At 35.5% G+C, this 21,990-nt stretch overlaps 1 protein-coding gene and 1 long non-coding RNA gene across 48 annotated transcripts in view; both read left to right on the plus strand.

Moving 5' to 3' along the window:
* The window catches only part of nrxn1a (neurexin 1a), a 296,707-nt gene that overhangs the window by 148,520 nt on the left and 126,197 nt on the right, over positions 1–21,990 (plus strand). For all 47 annotated transcript variants that reach the window (NM_001080021.2, XM_073917755.1, XM_073917778.1 and 44 more), the window contains 1 exon segment: positions 19,335–19,538. In NM_001080021.2, the coding sequence (NP_001073490.1) occupies positions 19,335–19,538 (204 nt within the window).
* On the plus strand, positions 7,451–10,280 carry LOC141376806 (uncharacterized). Its single transcript, XR_012388006.1, has 3 exons — positions 7,451–7,671; positions 7,721–8,366; positions 8,524–10,280. It is a non-coding gene; the product is annotated as an uncharacterized lncRNA (long non-coding RNA).

The raw sequence follows: 21,990 nt of genomic DNA on the forward strand, positions 1-21,990 counted from the left end.
TGCATGATCGCGCCTCGCAGTCAATGTGGGAAAATATTTAGTCAGCAGTCTGAAAACGGCAGATCTAGAGCACTGATAGATGCAGTACATGTTCACAAGACACTTTTCTCATAAAAAAGCTGTTTGTTTCTACATAGTCTACAAGAAAAAGTAAAACTAGATACTTAGTTTGTATTTTAATAGACACCTACTGTATATGCTCGCACGTGGAAGTTAACTTTAACTGTAAAATAAGTGAAGTATTTTATGGTCATTCATTTATTGTCTCAGGAAAGCAAACTTGTCACTGTTGGTTTTATATCAAACACTAGGTCATCTTTGATCATCACACATCTGCTGAAATCAGCCAGCAAATCCATTTTGCCTCAAAAACCTGAAAACTTTGATCATTCATTTATTCATTCATTTTCAGCTTTGTCCCTTTTATTAATCTGGGGTCGCCACAGCGCAATGAACCGCCAACTTATCCACCACATGTTTTACACAGTGAATGCCCTTCCAGCTGCATCCCATCTCTGGAAAGCACCCATACACTCTCATTCACACACAAATACACTATGGACAATTTTAGCTTACCCAATTTACCTATAGAGCATGTCTTTAGACTTGTGGGGGAAACCGGAGCACCCAGAGAAACCCACGTAAACGCAAGGAGAAAATACAAACTTGACACACAAATGCCAACTGACCCAGCCAAGGCTCGAACCAGCAACCCTTTTGTTGTGAGGCAACAGCACTACCTACTGCAGCACCGTGTCGCCAAACTTTAATCAGTTTTATTACTAAATTAGATGTAATTGAATAAATGAATTTGATTCACTAAAGCATGCATATATATTACACAAGCTAACATTAGCCAAAAAATATTTGACTACCCCAGTAGTTGTACACTGACTACTGGTTACCTCAAAACCTTAATTCAAAGAAAATCTCCAAACTAAGGGAAGATTAAACTTTAGAAAATCTTCCTTTTTACCTTCAATGCTTACAATTGCAATTATTGTCACCATTTTCCCCTCTAAATGCAGTCCCACGCAAAGTCCTCTACCCAGTTAGCTATGCCCACAACAATTAGTTCTCCAATTATTATTATTATTATTATTATTATTTATTTATTTATTTATTTATTTATTTATTTATTTATTTATTTATTTATTTATTTATTTATTTATTTATTTTTATTTTTATTTTATTTTCAAATTTAAGCTGATTGAACATTGACAAGACTGCACAGTGGCTCAGTGGTTAGCACTTTCATGGTTCGAGTCCTGGCTGATCTAGTTGGCATTTCTGTGTGGAGTTCCTCCCAGAAACCCACTGTGTCTCACACTGAGAGTTTATGGGTGTTTCCCAGTACTGAGTTGCGACTGGAGGAACAACATATGCCAGAATTGAGAGTTGATGGTTCATTCTGCTGTGGCGACCCCCGATAAATAACGGATTAAGCCAAAGGAAAATGAATGAATGAATGATTGAATGAACATAGACAAGGCAGGGCAAGTTTTCTTATATAGCCAATTCATTCATTCATTCATTTTCTTGTCGGCTTAGTCCCTTTATTAATCCAGGGTCGCCACAGCGGAATGAACCATAAACTTATCCAGCAATTTTTTACTCAGCCGATGCCCTTCCAGCTGCAACCCATCTCTTTCAGAAACAATGCTGATTCAAAGGGCTTTACATAATCAAGAATGAAAAAAGATTAGAAAACAAAAACAAAAACTGAAATCATCAAAAATAGATTAAAGTGTGCTAAAACAAGTTTTAAAGGAATAAAAAAAGAAAGAAAGACAAAAAATGTTGGATGATCTGTTAGATGTACGTTATAGCACAGTGCTCATTCGGTAAATGAACAGATGAAACAGCTCAACATAATACATAATACTTGTACTTTTAATTGTGAACATCCAGTGAAATCATTTTCACTTCTTTCCTGCTAAAAAAATAAGCCAGCAAGAGCTCCAAGTCCATATCCAGAAGTGCACTTTCAACCCTCCTAAGCGTCTGTGTATTTTCCGGCTGGCCTCTGTGAAGTGCTTGAAGCTATAGTGGCTAATTCTTTAATGGAAAAGCATCTCTCTTATGCTTGTTGCTGTTGTCTGGATGCTGATATCACCCTGCAGCAAAGCCGCGACTGTGGGGAAATACAATCAATTACATGCGCATTGTTGAAGCTCTGTGCAGGAATTATGGAAATGATTTGGTCAATTAACCCATCAAAGATGGCTTGCTTTCTCATTGCCAGAGCAAAGTTCACCACAAACAGCCGTCAGAAAGAGAGACTGGTGCAGTTTCGTTGGGTGTTGCTGGATGAACATTTCTATATGATCCCAGTCTCGGAGAGCATTGCGGTTGAATGCAGAGTTGAGACAGACATGCAGAGAGACGAAAAGAAAAAAGACAGGCGACGGTGTTAATCTTGTCAGCAAATTGCTGATGGAAATGTTTGTTAACAAAGGGGGTTTTGATATTTGTCTGTGATAATGAAAATGAGATGAATAAGATGCTTGATGACAATAATTAAAGTGTTTTAATTAGAACATGACTAATATATGAGGAAGAAAATACAGCTAAGGTATGAATGCGATGAAATAATAATGAAGATAAATGCTAAAAGAATTGCTTAAAATGAGCCTATTTCAGTCAGAGCAATTTAATTTGACAGTAAGAAACTGAGTAAGATTTAAAGATTATACTAGCTAATCACATTTAGTTTCAAATTATATGATCATTCTGATGTGTACTGTATTTGTCAGTCATAAAATGTGTTAATATGGTTATGAACATAAATCTTTATGAAATATCAAATCTGCTAAAACAAATGTTAATGTTGACTTTTTTGTTTTTGTTTTGATTAATAATTCTTTATTATAGTATTAAATTAAAGATGACAAAAAGAGTCTGGCAATTCTGCTGTGTATGTTTCGGTAAAAGGTGCAAAAATCTTTTAATTAATTTAATTTGAAGTCATATATTATTTTTGCCAGATAGTTATCATTATTGAAGTTGTTATATATCTATTTCAGATAGAATCTCCAGAAAAAAAATCTCCAGAAACAGTTTTATAAGCTCATTTATTACTCCATAAAATACCCATGGAATCGGAAGGTCCATGATTGACCATATATGGCTCGTGTTGTGAATATTAATGAGCTCCACTCTGATGTGCAACGCACACACACACACACAGCATGATGTACGCTGAACACAGAGAAATATAAACCGAGTCAGAGTAACGTTAGCCTATTTTGCTAACCAGATCTGTTGTGGATAAGGGCTAAATTATATATTAAACCTGACAAATAAGAGTAATAGAAATGTATTGTGTTGTATTTAAGCTATAGTCAAAGAAAACAGCCAGGAATTAACATCAACCTCTGCACAATCAGGTGACATTTGAGTTGAGTGATTTGACATGATTCAGCAGTCTACACATGTTTGTTAAAACATATTCATCCAATTTCCCAAGAAACACGATACATTAATAAAAGATGTAACTAAAACATGCCTTATGCCTAGGCCCACATGGAATCTGCGCGCATTTTCTACAGATTTCCGCAGATTTTTAGCCCATCATTAATTCTGTTTATTTACTTGAGTAAATGTGCGTAAATCTATATTTTTTCAGTTTTTAAATGACAGTAATATTATTGACTAATAGCAAAAAACGTCAGCAGATTTGTCTGGCTCTACTTATGCTTTTTCAGAGTAAAGATGAATGAATGTATAGTCTGTAAATCTTGCAGCTAGCTAGTGTTTCTTCCAGTGAACTGTTTTGTTTTGACTTTTTCAATTTTATACAGTACGTTTTACAGCATCGATGTTGTAATGTAATTAAACTATGATCAGTTAAATCGACTTCAGCATTAATTTAGTTGTTGAAACGTAAACCGAGATGAAAAGCCTTTCACTCAATACATTCACGCGAGTCTGTCAGGATCAGCAGGCTAGCACAGAAGTGCCGTTGGAAATACTGCAGTACAATTAATTTTAATATTTTAAAGACATTAAGCAGAAAAATGTAATTTAAGGCAGTGCTTCTTGTACATTCTAAGACCCACTCTATAACGGATATCATTTAGGCAAATAAAATCGTTGATTTTTAAAGTGAACAGACTTTAAACATGCCAATTTTGTATCGGCATACATTTTACCGGAAGTGTTTGAGCCAGGTTACTGACAAATTAAAAGTCCTTCTGCATGCTTCTGTATATCCACTTGTTAAGTGTGACGTCACACGAAGCGGCTTCCGGGTCCAAGCGCTCTATTCAACTGAAAGGGGAGACTTATGAAATGGCAATAATAAACGTTTACAAAGCGATTTAATGCTTTCAAAAATCATGATCACAGTATATATGTCCATGCCTAATATCCGATGGCCAGAAAGTGATTAATTTTTTTATAAATTGTAACATTTTTGGTATTTGTCATGCAGCAAGACCAGAGATTGTTGTGTACACTATGACTATGACTAATGTGTGATAGGAATAAAACGTGATAATAAACAAATGATTTCTCCACTCAAATGAATGTTGGCTTGGACCCGGAAACAGTATTACATACGTCACAAACACGTCACCACTTAACAAGTGGAGACCCTATTTTGCGTCCTGAGGCCAGTTTGAACGTGCCTCGTGCTGTCGTTGCCCAGTAACACACAGTAAACAAATAGGTCCATGTTTTTGTTTTTTGTTTTTTAATAAAAGTCCCACATACATAGTAAGTGAATGTATAACTGAGGGAGGAAAATTATCATTGTTGTCTCACTAGAAAATGTTGTTGCTTATCAAGCGCATGGCTGCTTGTCAGATCCGGATGAACAATTTAAATTACGCATACATGCAAGTGTGGAGGGCACGGCCCATCTCATCACAGTTTGTTTTGTTTTCTGATTAGCCCGTTGTCCACCGAAGTTTTACACTTATGGAATTTACATGAAAACGAGTAAACAGTGGTGTCTGAAGCTCACAGTATGCACATTTCCATACAGACCATTCAATGTGGTGATGTCATTGGCCATGAACGTTTCCTGCTTGTTCTCAAACTATTTCATAATTGTAAAAAAAGGCAGTTCAATTATGACGTAACATTAAATCAGCTATCATAACATTATTCATCAATATGTGGACCTTTCAGGATTCTCGGAATTAACATTTAAAACAGGAAATATGTTAGGACCATTTAAAATGTTTATATTTCTCAAAATGGTCTATACTGATCTTTTATTATTCTACTATGCCTTGGTATACCCAGATTTTCTTTATAGGGCACCTTTAACTTGATGGACACTGGTGACAATTACATGGCTTTCACTGAAATAAAATAATAATAATAAAATAAATGTAAAGAAAAACACCCTTGAGGGATGAAGACAGAGTGAGTTAGGGTGAGCAAAAAAAAGTTGAGCCAATACAATTTTCCTTTTAAAGCGTTATAGACCTGCCCAGCTATTTGAGGTGAAACAAACGTAGTGCAAGAATCCATAACCGTCCAGCTGCTCTGTGTGCTTGACTTCCATCAACCAGGCCTAAAAAAGAAAACAAACGCCCCAATATAACATGTGCCCTAATTTCTGCCGTTTTTCCAAGCGTTCTAATGGGCTCTTCCAGTGACTAAACTTAGCACGTAACCTCTGCTCATCCCTCAGTTCCTGCAAACAGTGATTCACCCTACAGCGTTCCCTTTGTTTAGAGCTCCTTCAAACAGCCGCGCCGTAATAGACTTCACTTTTATTTCCCTCAGCCACACCTGCTCGATTGCACGCTTGGCAGGCCGTTCATGTTGATTCCCCAGTCAGTATTTGTTTCATTGCCTTGGCTGCGGTGCGCTTGCAGACTTCATGAGGTGTCGTGTAGCGTGCAGAAAAATTGTAACATGCATTTACGGTGAAGGTTGCAGGAACTCACCACGAGCGAACCTGAATAATGTATGATGCCTGTGAGCCAACTCATCCTGTTTATCATGATTGTTGAACATACATTTCCCTAATGCCTGTGGCAGTCGTGGCCGCTGTGTGCTGCAGTGAGCCTGCGGCGGCTCCATCACGCCACTGCTGACTTTCCGGATGTCACCTATATAGTGAACTTAACTCAATGAATACTACCTTGACCCTTTGCAAGAACTAGCCTTCTTGCTGTGTTCGACAAACTTTCTGTACTACACTGTAAAAAAAAAACTGTAGTGGCTGCTATATTTTGACCTTTTTTTATAAAATTTCCACTAAACTTCCATATTTCAAAAACTCATAATGTCAATATACTGTAAAACCTACTGAAGAACTCATTTCTGTATTGTAGCTCCAAAAATGGATGATAAATGAATAGTTAGCTTCTCAACATGCTAATAAAAATACTAATGTTTAGAGGGTGCTGAGTCTCAGTCAGTACTAAACATACAGTAACACAACACTAAAATAATGCCATAAAAACTAATTAAGTACCATTAAATTTAAAATAAAACTTATTAAAAAAATGTAAACTATAATTTAAACAAAAAACATTACATGCCGTGCTGTAAAATCTAGGAAACAAACAGGTTGATGCGAAATGGAGGCGTGGTCTAGCTTCAGATCCTCTCTGACAGGCTCATGTGAGATGGAGGTGTGGTCTAACAGCAGATGCTCTCTGACAGGTTGATGGAAATTTAGAGGTGTGGTCTAAAAGTAGATGCTCTCTGACAGGCTGATGCAAGTTTAGAGGCTTGGTCTAGCAGCAGAGCTCTGGCAGGTTGATTAGAGGTGTGGTCTAGCAGCAGATGCTCTCTGACAGGTTGATGTAAGATAGAGGCGTGGTCTAGCAGCTGATGCTCTATGCCAAGTTGATGTAAGATGGGGGCGTGGTCTTGCAGCAGATGCTCTCTGACAGGTTGATGCGAGATTAGAGGTGTGGTCTAGCAGCAGATGCTGTCTGACAGGTTAATGTGAGATTTTAGGTGTAGTCTAGGAGCAAATGCTCTCTGACAGGTTGATGTGAGATTAGAGGTGTGGTCTAGCAGCAGATACTCTCTGACTGGTTAATTTGAGATTGAAGGTGTGGTCTAGCAGCCGATGCTCTCTGACAGGTTAATGTGAGATGGGGGCGTGGTCTAGCAGCAGATGCTCTCTGACAGTTTGATGTGAGATGGAGGCGTGGTCTAGCAGTAGATGCTCTCTGACAGATTGGTAGGAGTTTAGAGGTGTGGTCTAACCGCAGAGCTCTGGCAGGCTGATACGAGGTTTGAGGTGTGATCTAGCAGCAGATTCTCTCTGACAAGTTGATGTGAGATAGAGGCGTGGTCTAGCAGCAGATGCTCTCTGATAGGTTGATTTGAAATTAAAGGCGTGGTCTAGCAGCAGATACTCTCTGACAGGTTGATGTGAGAATAGAGGCATGGTCTAAAAGCAGATGCTCTCTTACAGACTGATATGAGATTAGTGGCGTGGTCTAGCAGCAGATTCTCTCTGACAGGTTGGTGTGAGATGGGGGCGTGGTCTAACAGCAGATGCTCTCTAATAGGTTGATGTGAGATGGGGGCGTGGTCTAACAGCAGTAGCTCTCTGTCAGGTTGATGTGAAATGGGGGCGTGGTCTAGCAGCAGATGCTATCTGATAGGCTGATATGAGATGGAGGCGTGGTCTAGCAACAGATGCTCTCTGACAGGTTGATGTGAGATGCAGGCGGGGTCTAGCAGCAGGTGCTCTTTGTCAGGTTGATGCAAGTTTAGAGGCGTGGTCTAGCAGCAGATGGTCTCTGTCAGGTTGATGTGAGATGGAGGCGTGGTCTAGCAGCAGATACTCTCTGACAGGCTGATGTGAGATTAGAGGCGTGGTCTGACAGATTAATGCTATATGCAGGTGTGACCTATGCCTATGTATGCTTCAAAAAAGAAAAGAAAAAATAAAATCAAGATAAATAGCACTTGTGATTGTGTGTCTAAAAGTAAAATAATAAGAGATCTTGACGTAAAGGACAGAGAGAAACGTATGAGGTGTAACTGAAAGTGTCTTAATCTGCATGTGTTGGGCTGATCCTGCATATGAGAGGAGTTGGACAGCAGCGAGCACTAAATGAAAGCAGCAACAGATGGAGGAGCAGATGGAGAGAGTGACCAGCCATGTCCACTCCTTTCTACCTGTGGTCCTCCAGTTCCGTCGTTCTCATTACAGAGCAGGAGAGCGGCAGTTTCAGGAGCTTTCGTGACTCGTTGTCACAAGATTGGCCCTTAATTGAGAGATCTGTGTCATTCGAAAAAGATTAACTCAAGTCCTTCTACAACTATGATGGCTATATTGTATTTTCTTTTTGTACGAAGGTTACACTTATAAACATACATACACAAACAACCGTTCCAAAAATATAAAACAATAAGATTTTACATGGTTTTAAAAAGTCTCTTTTGCACTGCGGCTGAGAGAGCTTCACATGCTGCTATATAAGAAAACACGTGCAATTACAAAAAATCGCCAGCAAATTGAGAAAAGATCTTTACCAGTTTGACAGCATTTTTTGTAATTGCATGTGTTTTCTTAAATTGCAGCATGTTAAGCTCTCTCAGCCACTGTACTTTTGCATTCCTGCATTTATTTGATTTAAAGTACAGCAAAATCCATACATAATTTACTATTTAAATTAAAAGTAATCTGAATATATTTTAAAGCATAAATGATTCCTGATTTCAAAACAGAATTTTCAGCAACAATACTCCAGTCACATGATCCATCAACAATCAATCTAATATTCTGATATGCTGCTCAGAAAATAAAAAAAGTCTTTATCAAATCTTTGATAAAGGTATGTTCAGAACAGCATTTAGCTAAAATAGAACATTAGTACTTTAGAAATGTCTTTAGCATCACCTTTGATCATTTTAAACTATCCTTGCTAAATAAAAGTATTAGTTTCTATCATTTCTATAACAAAAAGTATACAGAATCCAAGCTTTTGAATAGTATAGTCTATTAATGTTACAAAAGCTTTTTTTGTTTAAAAAACTCTTAATAAATGTTAATAATAGTAATTATAATAGGCATAATATTTTTCCTAAACAGCAAATCAGCATATTGGAATGATTTCTGAAGGATCAAGTGACTTATGTAATGCTGCTAATAATTCAGCTTGAAATCACAAGAGTCAAAATTTTTGTAAATAAACTTTAAATAGAAAACAGTTATTTTAAAAAGTAAAAATAAAAATAATTGCATGGTTGGGGAGTAGAAGAGACATGTAAAAAACAAAAGCTCTTACTGTTCTAAGACATCAGGCCGGTTAAATGTATGCGTTTATAAAAACAAAAAACTAAATCGCAATTTATCATTAATTATTTTTTTTTCACAACTCTACCTTTTATGACCTACTTCAGTTAAGTCTTGACTAATGAGCTAATGGGTTCAATCGAGTGTGGTAGATAAGGAAGACAGGACTGAAACGCATTTCAGAGATGTGTTCTTAAATTTAACTCCTATACAGTATAAGCAATGCACTGTTTTAAGGCAGCTTTACAGTCATTTTTGGTAACTTTGTGATTTAACTGTGACATAGCATGTTCGCAATTTCATTTGTCCTTTAATGTGCTATAGTGCTGTAACATTTCAGCGCATGCTGCCATATTTGTACCTGCAATTTAAGAGCACACTCTGTGAGCACATGCAGTATGAAGGCTGACAGGACAGGAAAAGGATTTTACTTACGTATGACCTGACAACGTCTCATCAGACTGCAGACTGAAGCTCCCTCGTTACCTGCGCCTTTTACGCACTTGTTTGACTGAGGCTTAGTTGAAACGCACTTCTGAAAAATCTGTCATTTAATGTGGTCTTAAAGTGGTTCTGCATCTTGTCAAGAAGGAAGAGACAGCAGTTGATATTGTGGTGGCAAAACCTACATGCAGCCTTGGGATAAATATGTAACACTATTACACTGAATAAGTTAATTGCATATATTAATGCTTTAATTTTGACCACACTTATTTTAAGTTAACATATTGGTAACACTTTATAATATCTGCACACTATGAATTAAAATTGATCAAATAGTGCATGATCTGTTAAAGAGCCCCTATTATACATGAAATATGGTCATATTTTGGTTGTAAACGTCTCCAACAACAGTCCAATGTGCATGCAAGGTAAAAAAAAAAAAACACTTATATATCATAGATATATACACTAGATATCGCATACGGACCCTGAGCATGCGTCAATATGCTGCCACATTTGTACAGTGCTCCCACGACTAGTCAAGAGAGTAGTACCAAGTACCAAGACAAATGCTGGAATAGCGCTGTGTATGGGTGTAGTAACGAGCAAAAAAAGAAAACAAAGCACAAAAGCAGAACATTTCATAGGTAAGATTTATTTTTTTTACGTTTTTGTATGTTAAGAACTTTTGTGCTAAACAGTTAACTGTATTGGTGATAGTACTTACTGCATTCACCATTAGGCTAAGTAGCACTAACTTGCTGTAAATTTTAGGCTTATGCTTGTTTTGTTAAAATAAAATAAGCAAACTATGAAAAATAAATATGACATCAAGATGCTGCGGTGCTAGAAACTTTGTCACCTTGGAACTATAAGTTTCTATCTGCATTCTGAATGGCTATAAGATATTGAGCTTCAAAAATTTTGCATTCCATTTAGCAAACAGTATGTGTGTAAAACGTAAACAACTTATGAAAAACATCCCATAATGTAAGTAACTTGCCATTTAATATGAATATGTCAATAACTTAATTTTGTCAAAAAATGTTAGATAGAACTTTATCATTCTAAGGTGACGACTTATTACTGTCGGCTAAGTGAACGAGTTGTTTAAAACAGAGATTTATTCACAAATGAATCGCTCCATCCGTTAGAATGAGAAGTGAAAGCGAGAGAGGGCCTGTGTTTTAGGACACAGATTAGATCAAATTTAACAGGTAGGGAGGATAATACATCTCCATGCACACAAATACATACTCTTTGTCATCATGCCCTTGCAGTCAATTATCCATCCATGTAGAAAAGTTATGTAAATGTATAATTTTCGTAAAAACACCCTATCATAAATATTTGTGTATATGTGTTTATATATCTCTAGCTCTGGATGGCCAGTTCTTCACTGCACCTTGGTCCCACATTAATTTCAAAGGAGCGCTACCCTGTACTAAAATGGCAGCTCTATTTATCGCATTCCTTCCAACAGACAACATGTAATGTCAATATCTTTGATTCCGAATGATCTTAAAAACCACCAACCCCTCCTAAATAACTGCTTTGTAAATAATGCAATACTTAATTTAGTAATGAAAAATTACTCAATAACAAAGTATGAAAGCAGAATCATTAAGCAAATTATATACAGAATGTGCTTGAAAGTCAAGAATACTGCATTTGCAGCTGTATTTATAGCTGCTTACTAATGTAAATTTAATCTTAACAAATGATGTATTAACTATTTGCTAATTTTTAATAAATGATTCAGTGTGCAGTTATTATAAAGTGTTATAAGCATATTTTAAAGCTACAAATTCCCTGAGCATCCTTTTCTAGTGTCCGCATCTGTGGGCAGCTGAGCTTTGTCAGTTCTGTCGCTCCATCAGCATGTTTCTTCATTTCGGAGCTCTGCGAGTCGCAGGGAGCGTCACTTCCATCTTGTCCAGATTGGATGTGATGTGTGGGCTGTGGAGCGCTGCGGATGCCGAACTGCTGCGCTCTCCCGCTGCGAGACTACATAGCGCTGTTTGAGGAGGCAATGAGGGTCTTTCTGAACCACTGGCCATACCTCTCTTTTCATTATCCTGTCCCCTGGCGTGAGACCACTGCTCTGGAGACGAGAGGGGGGCTCGTTTGTCAAGCTGTCATTGTTTGGAGGCTGGAGCAGGTCTCGGCGGGGAGGGTTACAGATTGGGCTTTGGGGGTTAAAGGCTACATTTGGAGCTTCAGATCGGGGTTGGTGGGCTCCTGCTTTTTTGTGCTGCTGATTAAGTTGTGTTAAAGTCGACATGATATGGTATTAGTAAGCATTTAATGTTTTTTTAGATTGAAATGATGCAGATGGAGGTTGTTTTGAGAAGCGGTTGAACGTAACGTAACATCAGTAACACTTTTCACATTTCACAAGTACAAACCATTAACTAACACTACTTTTATAGAGAAATCGAATATTAAAAGACACAACAGTGGGCGTGGCTTGTTTTTTCTACTGCAAACTGAATGGATGCATTAAAGTAGGCATTTCATTCAGAAAGACTGGGAAATGGTTTGGGTAGAATTATTACAACCTGACAGACTCCTCCTCCTCACCATTTCTGTTTGTTGTCAAATGTGAAAGCTGGAGCAGCGTGATTAAATAATTTAGCCACGCCCATTTGCTAAGATATGCGTAATCAGACAATTTATTCATTCATTCATTTTCTTTTTGGCTTAGTTCCATTATTAATCTCTGGTTGTCACAGCGGAATGAACCACCAACTATGTTCAGCATATTTTTAATTCAGCGGATGCCCTTCCAGCTGCAACCCATCACTGTGAAACATCCATACACACTCATTAACACACATACACTATGGCCAATTTAGTTAATCAATTCACCTATACTGCATGTCTTTGGGCTTGTGGGGGAAACTGGAGCACCCGGAGGAAACCCACACAAACACAATAAGAACATGCAAACCCCACACAGAAACGCCCAATTGACCCAGCCAAGGCTTGAACCGCGACCTTCTTGCTGTGAGGTGAACTTGCTACCCACTGCGCCACTGTGCTGCCCATCTAAGAATTAAAAAAAAAAAATGCATTTTCAGGTTTCTGTTAAAGATTAGAAGGGCAAATATTTTCTTTTTCTTAACGACATTCACAGGTGAATAATTCACCACTTAACTAGAAATGTGAACTAACAAAATCATAAGGTTAGTTTTGATTTTATAGGAATTTTTCCAAAAATTTTCCAGGAAGGTAGATCTTCAGAGTTGCTGAGAAGTTGCTGAGACTTTTATTTCGGTATGTTGTTGTACTTCCAACTGAAATCACATTAAAAAGAGGCAGGACATTATTTTTGCTCATCATTTAGCTGTAGCCAAAGAGCTTAGAATGACCAAGAGGTGACACTCAATAGAACGTTCCATTGCAACAGCAGCACCCAGTAACCCCGGATTCTGCCATTTTGGAGTGAAACCGGTGGGCTGTCCATTACGTCTTATTGCTGTCGTGATTGCAAGCAGCTGCTTTGTTTTTTATTTATTTATTTAAAAAGATCATTAAATCTGAGATACAACCTGAAAGATGACAATACATCACTTACTATCACAATCATCAGCAGTTTTAATAGTTTATTTTACAGACTTAAGAATATGCTGTTGTTCTATTAGAGTTTTCTTTCCAAAATGGCCGTCGCAACATCTAGTGGCTGTTTAACAAATCGCACTTGAGCAGCAGGGGTGCTCAATCCTGTTCCTGGAGATCTACCTTCCTGCAGATTTCAGTTGCTATCCATATCAAACACACCTGCCTGTAATTATCACGTGGTGTTTAGGTCCTAATTAATTGGTTCAGGTGTTGCAAACCAACAGAAAGAGGGAAGTGGTTAAAATCTTTTAGCTGAAGCTGTCAAACTGACATCAACATACTATAGAAGGACTGCCACTCCAATTGTCAAAGCAAATGGTTACATTTTTAACACTAGCACCACCGGAGGTACCTGTACTCCGAAAATCGCCAGTGCGGGTAAATTTTACCTACCACAAATTTTGTTTAGAAATTGCTAAAAACAAACATACTATTTCACTATTTTTGACCACTGTTACCAAAAAGTGTCTAGACTCATGGAATGATTATTTCAGGGTAGCAAAATAATTTAAGGAGTAAGTCATGAGTAGGTTAAAATCTCTAAATTTGAGCAATCATACACTGATGTATAACTTTTTCTCCAGACTCTCTATTATTCATTGCAGTTTGTGTTTTTAATAGCTAAACAAATAGCTTTCTTTTAGTCGTTGTAACTTTATTTATTTATTATAACCACTTATTCAGTGAGTAAAATTGAAAGTAAAAGTCATTGGTGAGTAATTTCAAACATAACCAGTGCATAAATACAAGCATTTTTTATAGTGGGTGAATTTGACCCATGCTGGCGCTTATAGGTATAAATGTCCCACTTTTTAATCTATTTTTATCTAAACAATTTTTGACATCTGGGAATTGTATATAAGGCAATTTATGTAAAAGTCAATGCCTGGGAGGCTTGAATGTTTTATTGAAGGTCTGTTATGTACATTTGAATAACAGTGATGAGTTCAAATTGAGTACAGTTACAAACACAAGGTGTGGGGCTTGCTGGTTAAATCTATGTTTTGCAAGAATTGAGGCATAATGCTGGTACAAAATGACTACACTACCTTTTCCAACGGCTCTCTCTTCCTCTGGGGGTGAATATACATCACTTCGCTCATTAGTATGCATGTCGCTGTACTTGTGTTCCTGTCTACGTCTTGTTTTTCGCTGTCTCGCTCTCTCTGTTGTGCTCTCAGACTCTGCAATGGTGTAACAGAAACAGAGAAGCTGAGACGAGACAGGCAGCAAAATTACAGCAAGTGTGTGTATGTGTGTGTGTGTGGAGAAGTGGGCAGCCTAATTGGTGATGGCCTGCAGCCTCATCATCTCCAGAGCGAGTGATGTCTCTGTACTGGTTCCATGCCAGATGTTGTCCTCTGGCTGAGAGGCCGGTCTTTGCACAGAGGCAGATGTGTCCGGCCTCCATTATCCAACTAAATTATCTAGGCATAAACACAGCACTGGGCTCCTCATCGGACCAATCTTTCTTTCTGTTTTTTCAAACGAAAGTGTCATGCTCAGCACTTCTGTAGTTCTAGGCGTCCCTTATTCCTCTCCAACAAAATGGAGGCACTGGGGATCTGCCAAACGTCTTACAGAATTGGACCACATTGGGAGTTGGATAAAGATGGAAGTTTTTTTTTGTTTCTGCACAGTTTTCATATGTCAGTTACTTGCTATTTGTAAATAATTGGTTATTTTATTTTAGGTAGCTAGTAATAGTTAGGATGTAGTGTCATTCTAAAGTTTGTAGACATTTGAGCTGCTTTTAAACTATTGTTTCAAATGGTTCTAAGAACAGTTGGGTTGCTGTTGTATTTCCACAAGAGCCTGGTATAGTGTGGCGTGATTACAAACTGTTCTTAAAGTTCCCATGAAATAAAAATAAAGTCTTTTTTTAAATGTTAGTATCAGTATTGTTAGTTTTTAAACTATTTATTAGCTAGTATGCTCCAAGACAGTGACATATTTGCGTTTAGAAGATAGAAAATTGATATAAACATGTAAGGCTTGTAGCTTGTCACTTCCACCTAAATGGATCAACAGTTTTATTCATGTCAACTCATGCTTCAGTTTTTCCATCAAATCGTGACCAATCAAATGCTCTCTAGTATCTGACATGCCCCGCCCCCTTCAAGACGCTTATCATTTGCTTTTCATTTGATGCAATTGAGTTCAACCACTTTCACTGGCAAAGTGGTGTTAAATAGAAATTCTTTTGGTCTTTCGGTAGTTATACCGAGTATCATCCATGTTATTTATTAAATTACCCGATAAATTGTATTTTTAATGCCTACCCCCACTGCAACCCTAAACCAAACCGTCACAGTACAGTAAAAATATAAATTATTATTATACAATGTCCCTAAAACAGAAATATTACATTACTATAAAAACACATTTGTATTTCATTCCAAAGTGCTCCATATAACACCACCATGGAAAATGAAATTGTATTGTAAACTACTGACTGGCCCAGATTGGCACAGAATGGAATGGCTAAGCACAGAGAACTGTTCAGTCCAATAGTGAAAACCAGCTTTGGAGGTTGTTATTAAAAGGAATACTGTAATCCAGCAAATTAATACTTTTTATTTGATGAAAGGTTCACATATTTCGGTAACTGGATGAATATGCATTTTTTAACTAATCTTGCCAACCTGCAAACCTAGCACATCTCTGATTATCAATGTTGAATTTTTGCATAAAAGAATAAAACTGGTTGATTATTAATCACAGGGTACATTAAAGACGGAGTCAAATGCAAAGATACGGTACTATTTATTTAAATAAATAAACCGCAATCAGTTATATCAACATTTGCATTTTTGTTAATGATAATGGCACTTAAGCGTATTTGATTATCCTGATTTTTTGGCTTCTTCAGGATTTTTTTCCTTGACCCTTTTGAAAAGTGTTTACATAATGTCAGACCACAGTTTTAGGGGTTGGATCAAAGAAGTCAAAATATCAGTTATGATTTGTCTTTCACTGATATCCTTTATTTATTGTTGGTTTTATTATCTTAATCAGATTTTCTCCATGATAATATTAAAACAGGCAAGGTGTTCAGTTAAACAAACAGTACAAGTTTTGTAGATCTACATTTATTTCTGGTCAAGAATCATCTTTGATGCTGCAAAAAGGTGCAGAAGGGCTGCAGATCAAGCAGCGGCACCCTGTTGGTTGGTGTGTGTGTGTGTGTGTGTGTGTGTGTGTGTGTGTGTGTGTGTGTGTGTGTGTGTGTGTAAGTGTGTGTGCTCTTCTCTTTCTGGACTGAATATCTGTGATTGAGCAGCTGGTGAGATTACGCCAGTCGCTTTGAGACCTCCACTATCTCCCACTGCAAATGAGATGTCTTGAGATCCGGCCCACTAAATTGAATTGCTCAATAAAATAATTGTGCCACGAATAAACAGATTAAAGCAATGGACGGCGGTAAACGGCGCTTCAGAAGCCTCTCAGCAGGAATACATTACGCCGTGTCTTCGTAAACATGGCTTTGCCATAAAAAGAACAAATAAATGTGGTGTATAATGAGCATTTTTTATGGCATTTATCTTCTGGATGGACCGAGCTGTTGTGTTGCTACTTTTGTGCGGTGCTGTAGAGGATTTCTGTGTCTTGGCTGTAAAGCATTTTAGTAAGCGGTCATTCATCTGTCGCCTTCAACACTGAGGTTTATGGTCACAGTCAACGGCCAGCGTTCTCCTCTTTTACTGTTTTATATGGAAATAAATTAAGATCATGGTGCAATATTGAGCACACCTCAATCAATATGTCATGTTTAATATGGAAAAATAAAAATGATGTGCATGCTTATATAAATACAGTCAAATGATTCTTGAATTAAAAAAGAAGAAAATGTAAAATATTTTTTGTATATTCATAGCAGAGCCCAAGAATTGAAGAAAATAGAGCCAGCAGTTTTGTGAAAAAATAAACAAAATTCCATTTGAATTTGTTGTAGTTTTTCTTTTATCCTAATGATGTTGTGTAACCACACAATTATTTTAATGTTTATCAACAGTTTAATAAAATGTTAATAAAAATGCTCCAGTGTATGTTGTTCATATTCACTAATATATGTAAAAATATGAATTTTCAAAGGGGATGTACTTATTGTTGCTGCATCTCGTTAATAAATGTTAAAAATAAATCTATACTACCGGTCAAAAGTTTGGGGTCAGTAGAATTTTTAAATGTTTTAAAATAAGCTTCTCCTGCTCACCAAGGCTGCATTTATTTCATCAAAAATACAGAACAAATTGTAAAATTTTGAAATGCTATTGCAGTATAAACTATAACTGTAACTGTTCAAAAGTAGTTCATCATTTAAATTTATCATTTATTCCAGTGATTTGAAAGAAGAATTTTCAGCTTTATTACCCCAGTCTTCAGAGTCACAGGATCCTTCAGAAATCCCTCTAATATTAATTATTATTGTTGTTAATATTATTTTTTTAGGGTAATAGTAATTGAAGCAATAATAACTGCAGTAATAATTTTATTGGAAACTACATACAATAAGTAATAAATATTTTTTAATTTAAATTATTAAATAAAATTAATAATAATAAAAAAAAACTGTCCCCCAACTTTTGACTGGTAGTGTACATTTTAAAATCTTACAAAATGAAAAAAGGCGGTTTTATGGTTTAATATATCACGTTTTTTTTTGTAATTGTACTTTTCAATACTCGATGTAAAAGTTTAATCTTAAAATTAAATAAAATTACATGAAATATGTTTTTGCAAATAAACTCTTTAAATATTTTGTAGTAATATTGTTTTGATTGTATTTTGAATAAATATAGCCTTGATAAGCATATGAGAATTGTTTCAAATAATATAATATAATACGATATGATATGATATGATATGATATGATATGATATGATATGATATGATATGATATGATATGATATGTGACATGACATGGCATGACATGACATAATATAATATAATATTGGGCAGCATGGTGGTGCAGTGGGTAGCACGATCACCTCACAGCAAGAAGGTCGCTGGTTCAAGCCCCGGCTGGGTCAGTTGGCATTTCTGTGTGGAGTTTACATGTTCTCCCCATGTTCGTGTAGGTTTCCTCCAGGTGCTCCGGTTTCCTCCACAGTCCAAAGACTGTGCTATATAGGTAGATTGAATAAGCTAAATCGTCTGTAGTGTATGTGTGTAAATGTAAGAGTGTATGATTGTTTTCTAGTGGTGGGTTGGAGCTGGTAGGGCATCCGCTGTGTAAAACAAATGCTAATAAGTTGGTGGTTCATTCTGCTGTGGTGACCTCTGATTAAAAAAGGGACTAAGCCAAAAAGAAAATGAATAATATAATATAATATAATATAATATAATATAATATAATATAATATAATATAATATAATATAATATAATATAATATAATATAAATAATGTAATATAATGTAATATAATATAATATAATATAATATAATATAATATAATATAATATAATATAATATAAATAATATAATATAATATAATATAATATAATATAAATAATATAATATAATATAATATAATATAATGTAATATAATATAATATAATATAATATAATATAAATAATATAAATAATATAATATAATATAATATAATATAATATAATATAATATAATATAATATAATATAATATAATATAATATTTGCTAAATTCTGGGGGAAAAAATATTAATTAATTTATTTATTTTAAACATCCATCCCAAAAATCTGAACAGACAACCTAACAAAATAACAAGCAAAAATACATGTCACAGTTTCTTCATAAACACAGCCTCCCCATAAAAAGAAACATGTTGCATAATAAACATTTTTATGTTATTAATTTGAGCAGTTCTGTTGCTACTGTTGTGCAGTGCTGTAGAAGATTTCAGTGTCTTTCAGTGGTTTTAAAGCATTTTAGTAAACAGTCTTTCATCTGTTGATTTCAACACTGGAGTTTATGATCACAGTCACTGGCCACAATTCTCCTCCTTTAATGTTTGCTAAATTCTTTTTGGTCTCCTTCCTTTCTTGCTGTCTCTCAGATGCCACGATCCTCAGTTACGATGGTAGTAAGTTCATGAAGATCCAGCTGCCGGTGGTGATGCACACAGAAGCGGAGGACGTGTCCCTGCGCTTTCGTTCTCAACGGGCCTACGGTGTTCTAATGGCGACCACATCGCAAAACTCTGCTGATACTCTGAGGCTGGAGCTGGACGGAGGGCGGGTCCGACTCACTGTCAATCTAGGTACATCTGCCAATAAGAGCGCTCGTATTGATGGTTACCACCACACAGTAGACGTGAAGCATAACATGTTAACACAGCATGGAATTTTTTGTTTTTAATTATTATTATATTTTTTCTCAAATGTGATTTTATATCTATTGTATGGTAATGAATTTTACAATGTAAGATTAGTTTTTGCCAATTTCTGACAAATATTTAGTTGACTACGGGAATATAGACATGTATATAATAAATACTTGACTTTCTATTGTTTTTACATACAGCTCTATCTATCTATCTATCTATCTATCTATCTATCTATCTATCTATCTATCTATCTATCTATCTATCTATCTATCTATCTATCTATCTATCTATCTATCTATCTATCTATCTATCTTTACATACAATTTTATGTAAATATAAGTTATATATTATTAGAAGTAGTCTGCTAATTTGTTCTACGCTGTAAAAATATACTGACAATAAGTAAAGATCAGGTTTCAACTAAATATTATAAGTTGTACAAGATTTAACTTAATAAATTAAGTCAGTTTGACTGACGTAAGTTGAGATAACTATAAAAGTTAATTTCATTGAACTATAAAAAACATTTAATTCAGGCAGCATGAATTTTTATAGTGTATGGTTGTATATACACTATTGGTTAATTATATTGTTTTACTACATTATTTTATGTTACATTTACCATTCAAACCGATATTAGTTTGAAGTCAGTAATTTTTTGTTAGTTTTTATTACTAAATTATCAAAACTGACATTAACATGAGAGTTTAAAGGCATTTTTTAGGAATTGAAGATATTTTAAAAATGACAAAAATAGTATAGATTATTGTAACTTTTTAACATTAAAAAACACCAAAATATTATAATAGATTGTTTTCTAAAACAGCAATTATAGGAATAAATTACAGTTTGTACTGTATTTTTTGTTAAAAGAGAAGTATAATAATATTTTACACTATTATAGTACAATTAACATAAATTAATGATAACTTTTGATAAATGATCTTTTTTTGCAGTTTGACCAAATAAATAGAGCTTTGTTGTAAATAAGAGACTTTTTAAAAAATAGAAAGGATAAAACAAATTACAGACCCCAAACATTATATTATATTATATTATATTATATTATATTATATTATATTATATTATATTATATTATATTATATTATATTATATTTACTAATAATATATCTTTTTACAATCATTACTAGATGTCTCTAGACTTGCTCGGTTTTGGAACAAATTAATCTCCAAAGTATAGTGTTAACTCTATGCTCTTTCTCTCTTTCGCTATTTCTCTCTCTCTCTCTCTCTCTCTCTCTCTCTCACACACACACACACACACACACACACACACACACACACACACAATACATTCGAAAATCTCTGTGTTGAAGAGAAGGATGTAGAACCTTCAACGGCCAGAGTCTGCGGCCAAGCGCTCACTCCCAGATGAGCACTGTAGTCTTTCCCTACCAGAGAGTGCACAGTCCCTGCCTTCAACCAACTTACAGCAGCCCTACACCTGCACAATATACACTAACCATTGGAGCGTTACACGTGTCACCAAAACTGACAAGCCATTGTTCCACCCAGTACGTTTAATTTACATTTCCCCAGGAGCCATTGCAATTTTCATCCATCGCTTAATATTATACTGTCTTGCTGCATTCATAAAGCACCACCTCTACGAGTTCAAACTAGTTCAGTAAGTAAATGTGAACATCACTCGCTTAACTGTCCTCCCACATCATGTCAGGTATTTCTGATGCAAAACCGAGCTGAAAAGTTCCTCCGCTGAATAGATAAATGTCAGCCGTTCCCATGTGGCAGTGTGACATAGTCTCTGCCATTTAGCATGTCTGCTTACAGTGCGGAAACATAAATGAGGAAATTACGATTTTGATGCATTTCTCAGTGAACAAAACGGTTTTCTTAAATAGGTATATGCAATGACTTAAGATTGTGATCACCGAATGTCTTTAAGATACAAATAAAAAGCATTTATTTGTGAAGGAGGTGTTGCAAATATATTTAAAGCCTACAAAAAAGTAACTAAATATAATAGGCTGTATACATCCTTGATTTTTCTCTTAATCTCAGTTTTATAAGGTATTTTCTCTTTATTTATTTATTGGGGAGTGTAAAATTTTGATCCACGATCTTAAATTATTTTAGTCAGAATAGTTCCAATTTTCTAATATGGACAAAACATGTAAAATCAAAAAACTAGAATTCTACTAGAACTAGAACAGCATCGCACATTGTAAAAAATAACTTAAAGAGATAACTTCAGATTACGTAAAGTTGTGTAAATGTATCACCTAAAATCAAAACATTTTTTATAGTTAGTAGAACATTTTTAGTAGATTTATTTGTTCAGTCACTTTTTAGTAGACTTTTTTCTTTTCCACTTTTTAGTAATTTAATAATTAATCACACTGAG

This window comes from Danio rerio, chromosome 12, assembly GCF_049306965.1.
Source record: "Danio rerio strain Tuebingen ecotype United States chromosome 12, GRCz12tu, whole genome shotgun sequence".
Classification (NCBI taxonomy): Eukaryota; Metazoa; Chordata; class Actinopteri; order Cypriniformes; family Danionidae; genus Danio; species Danio rerio.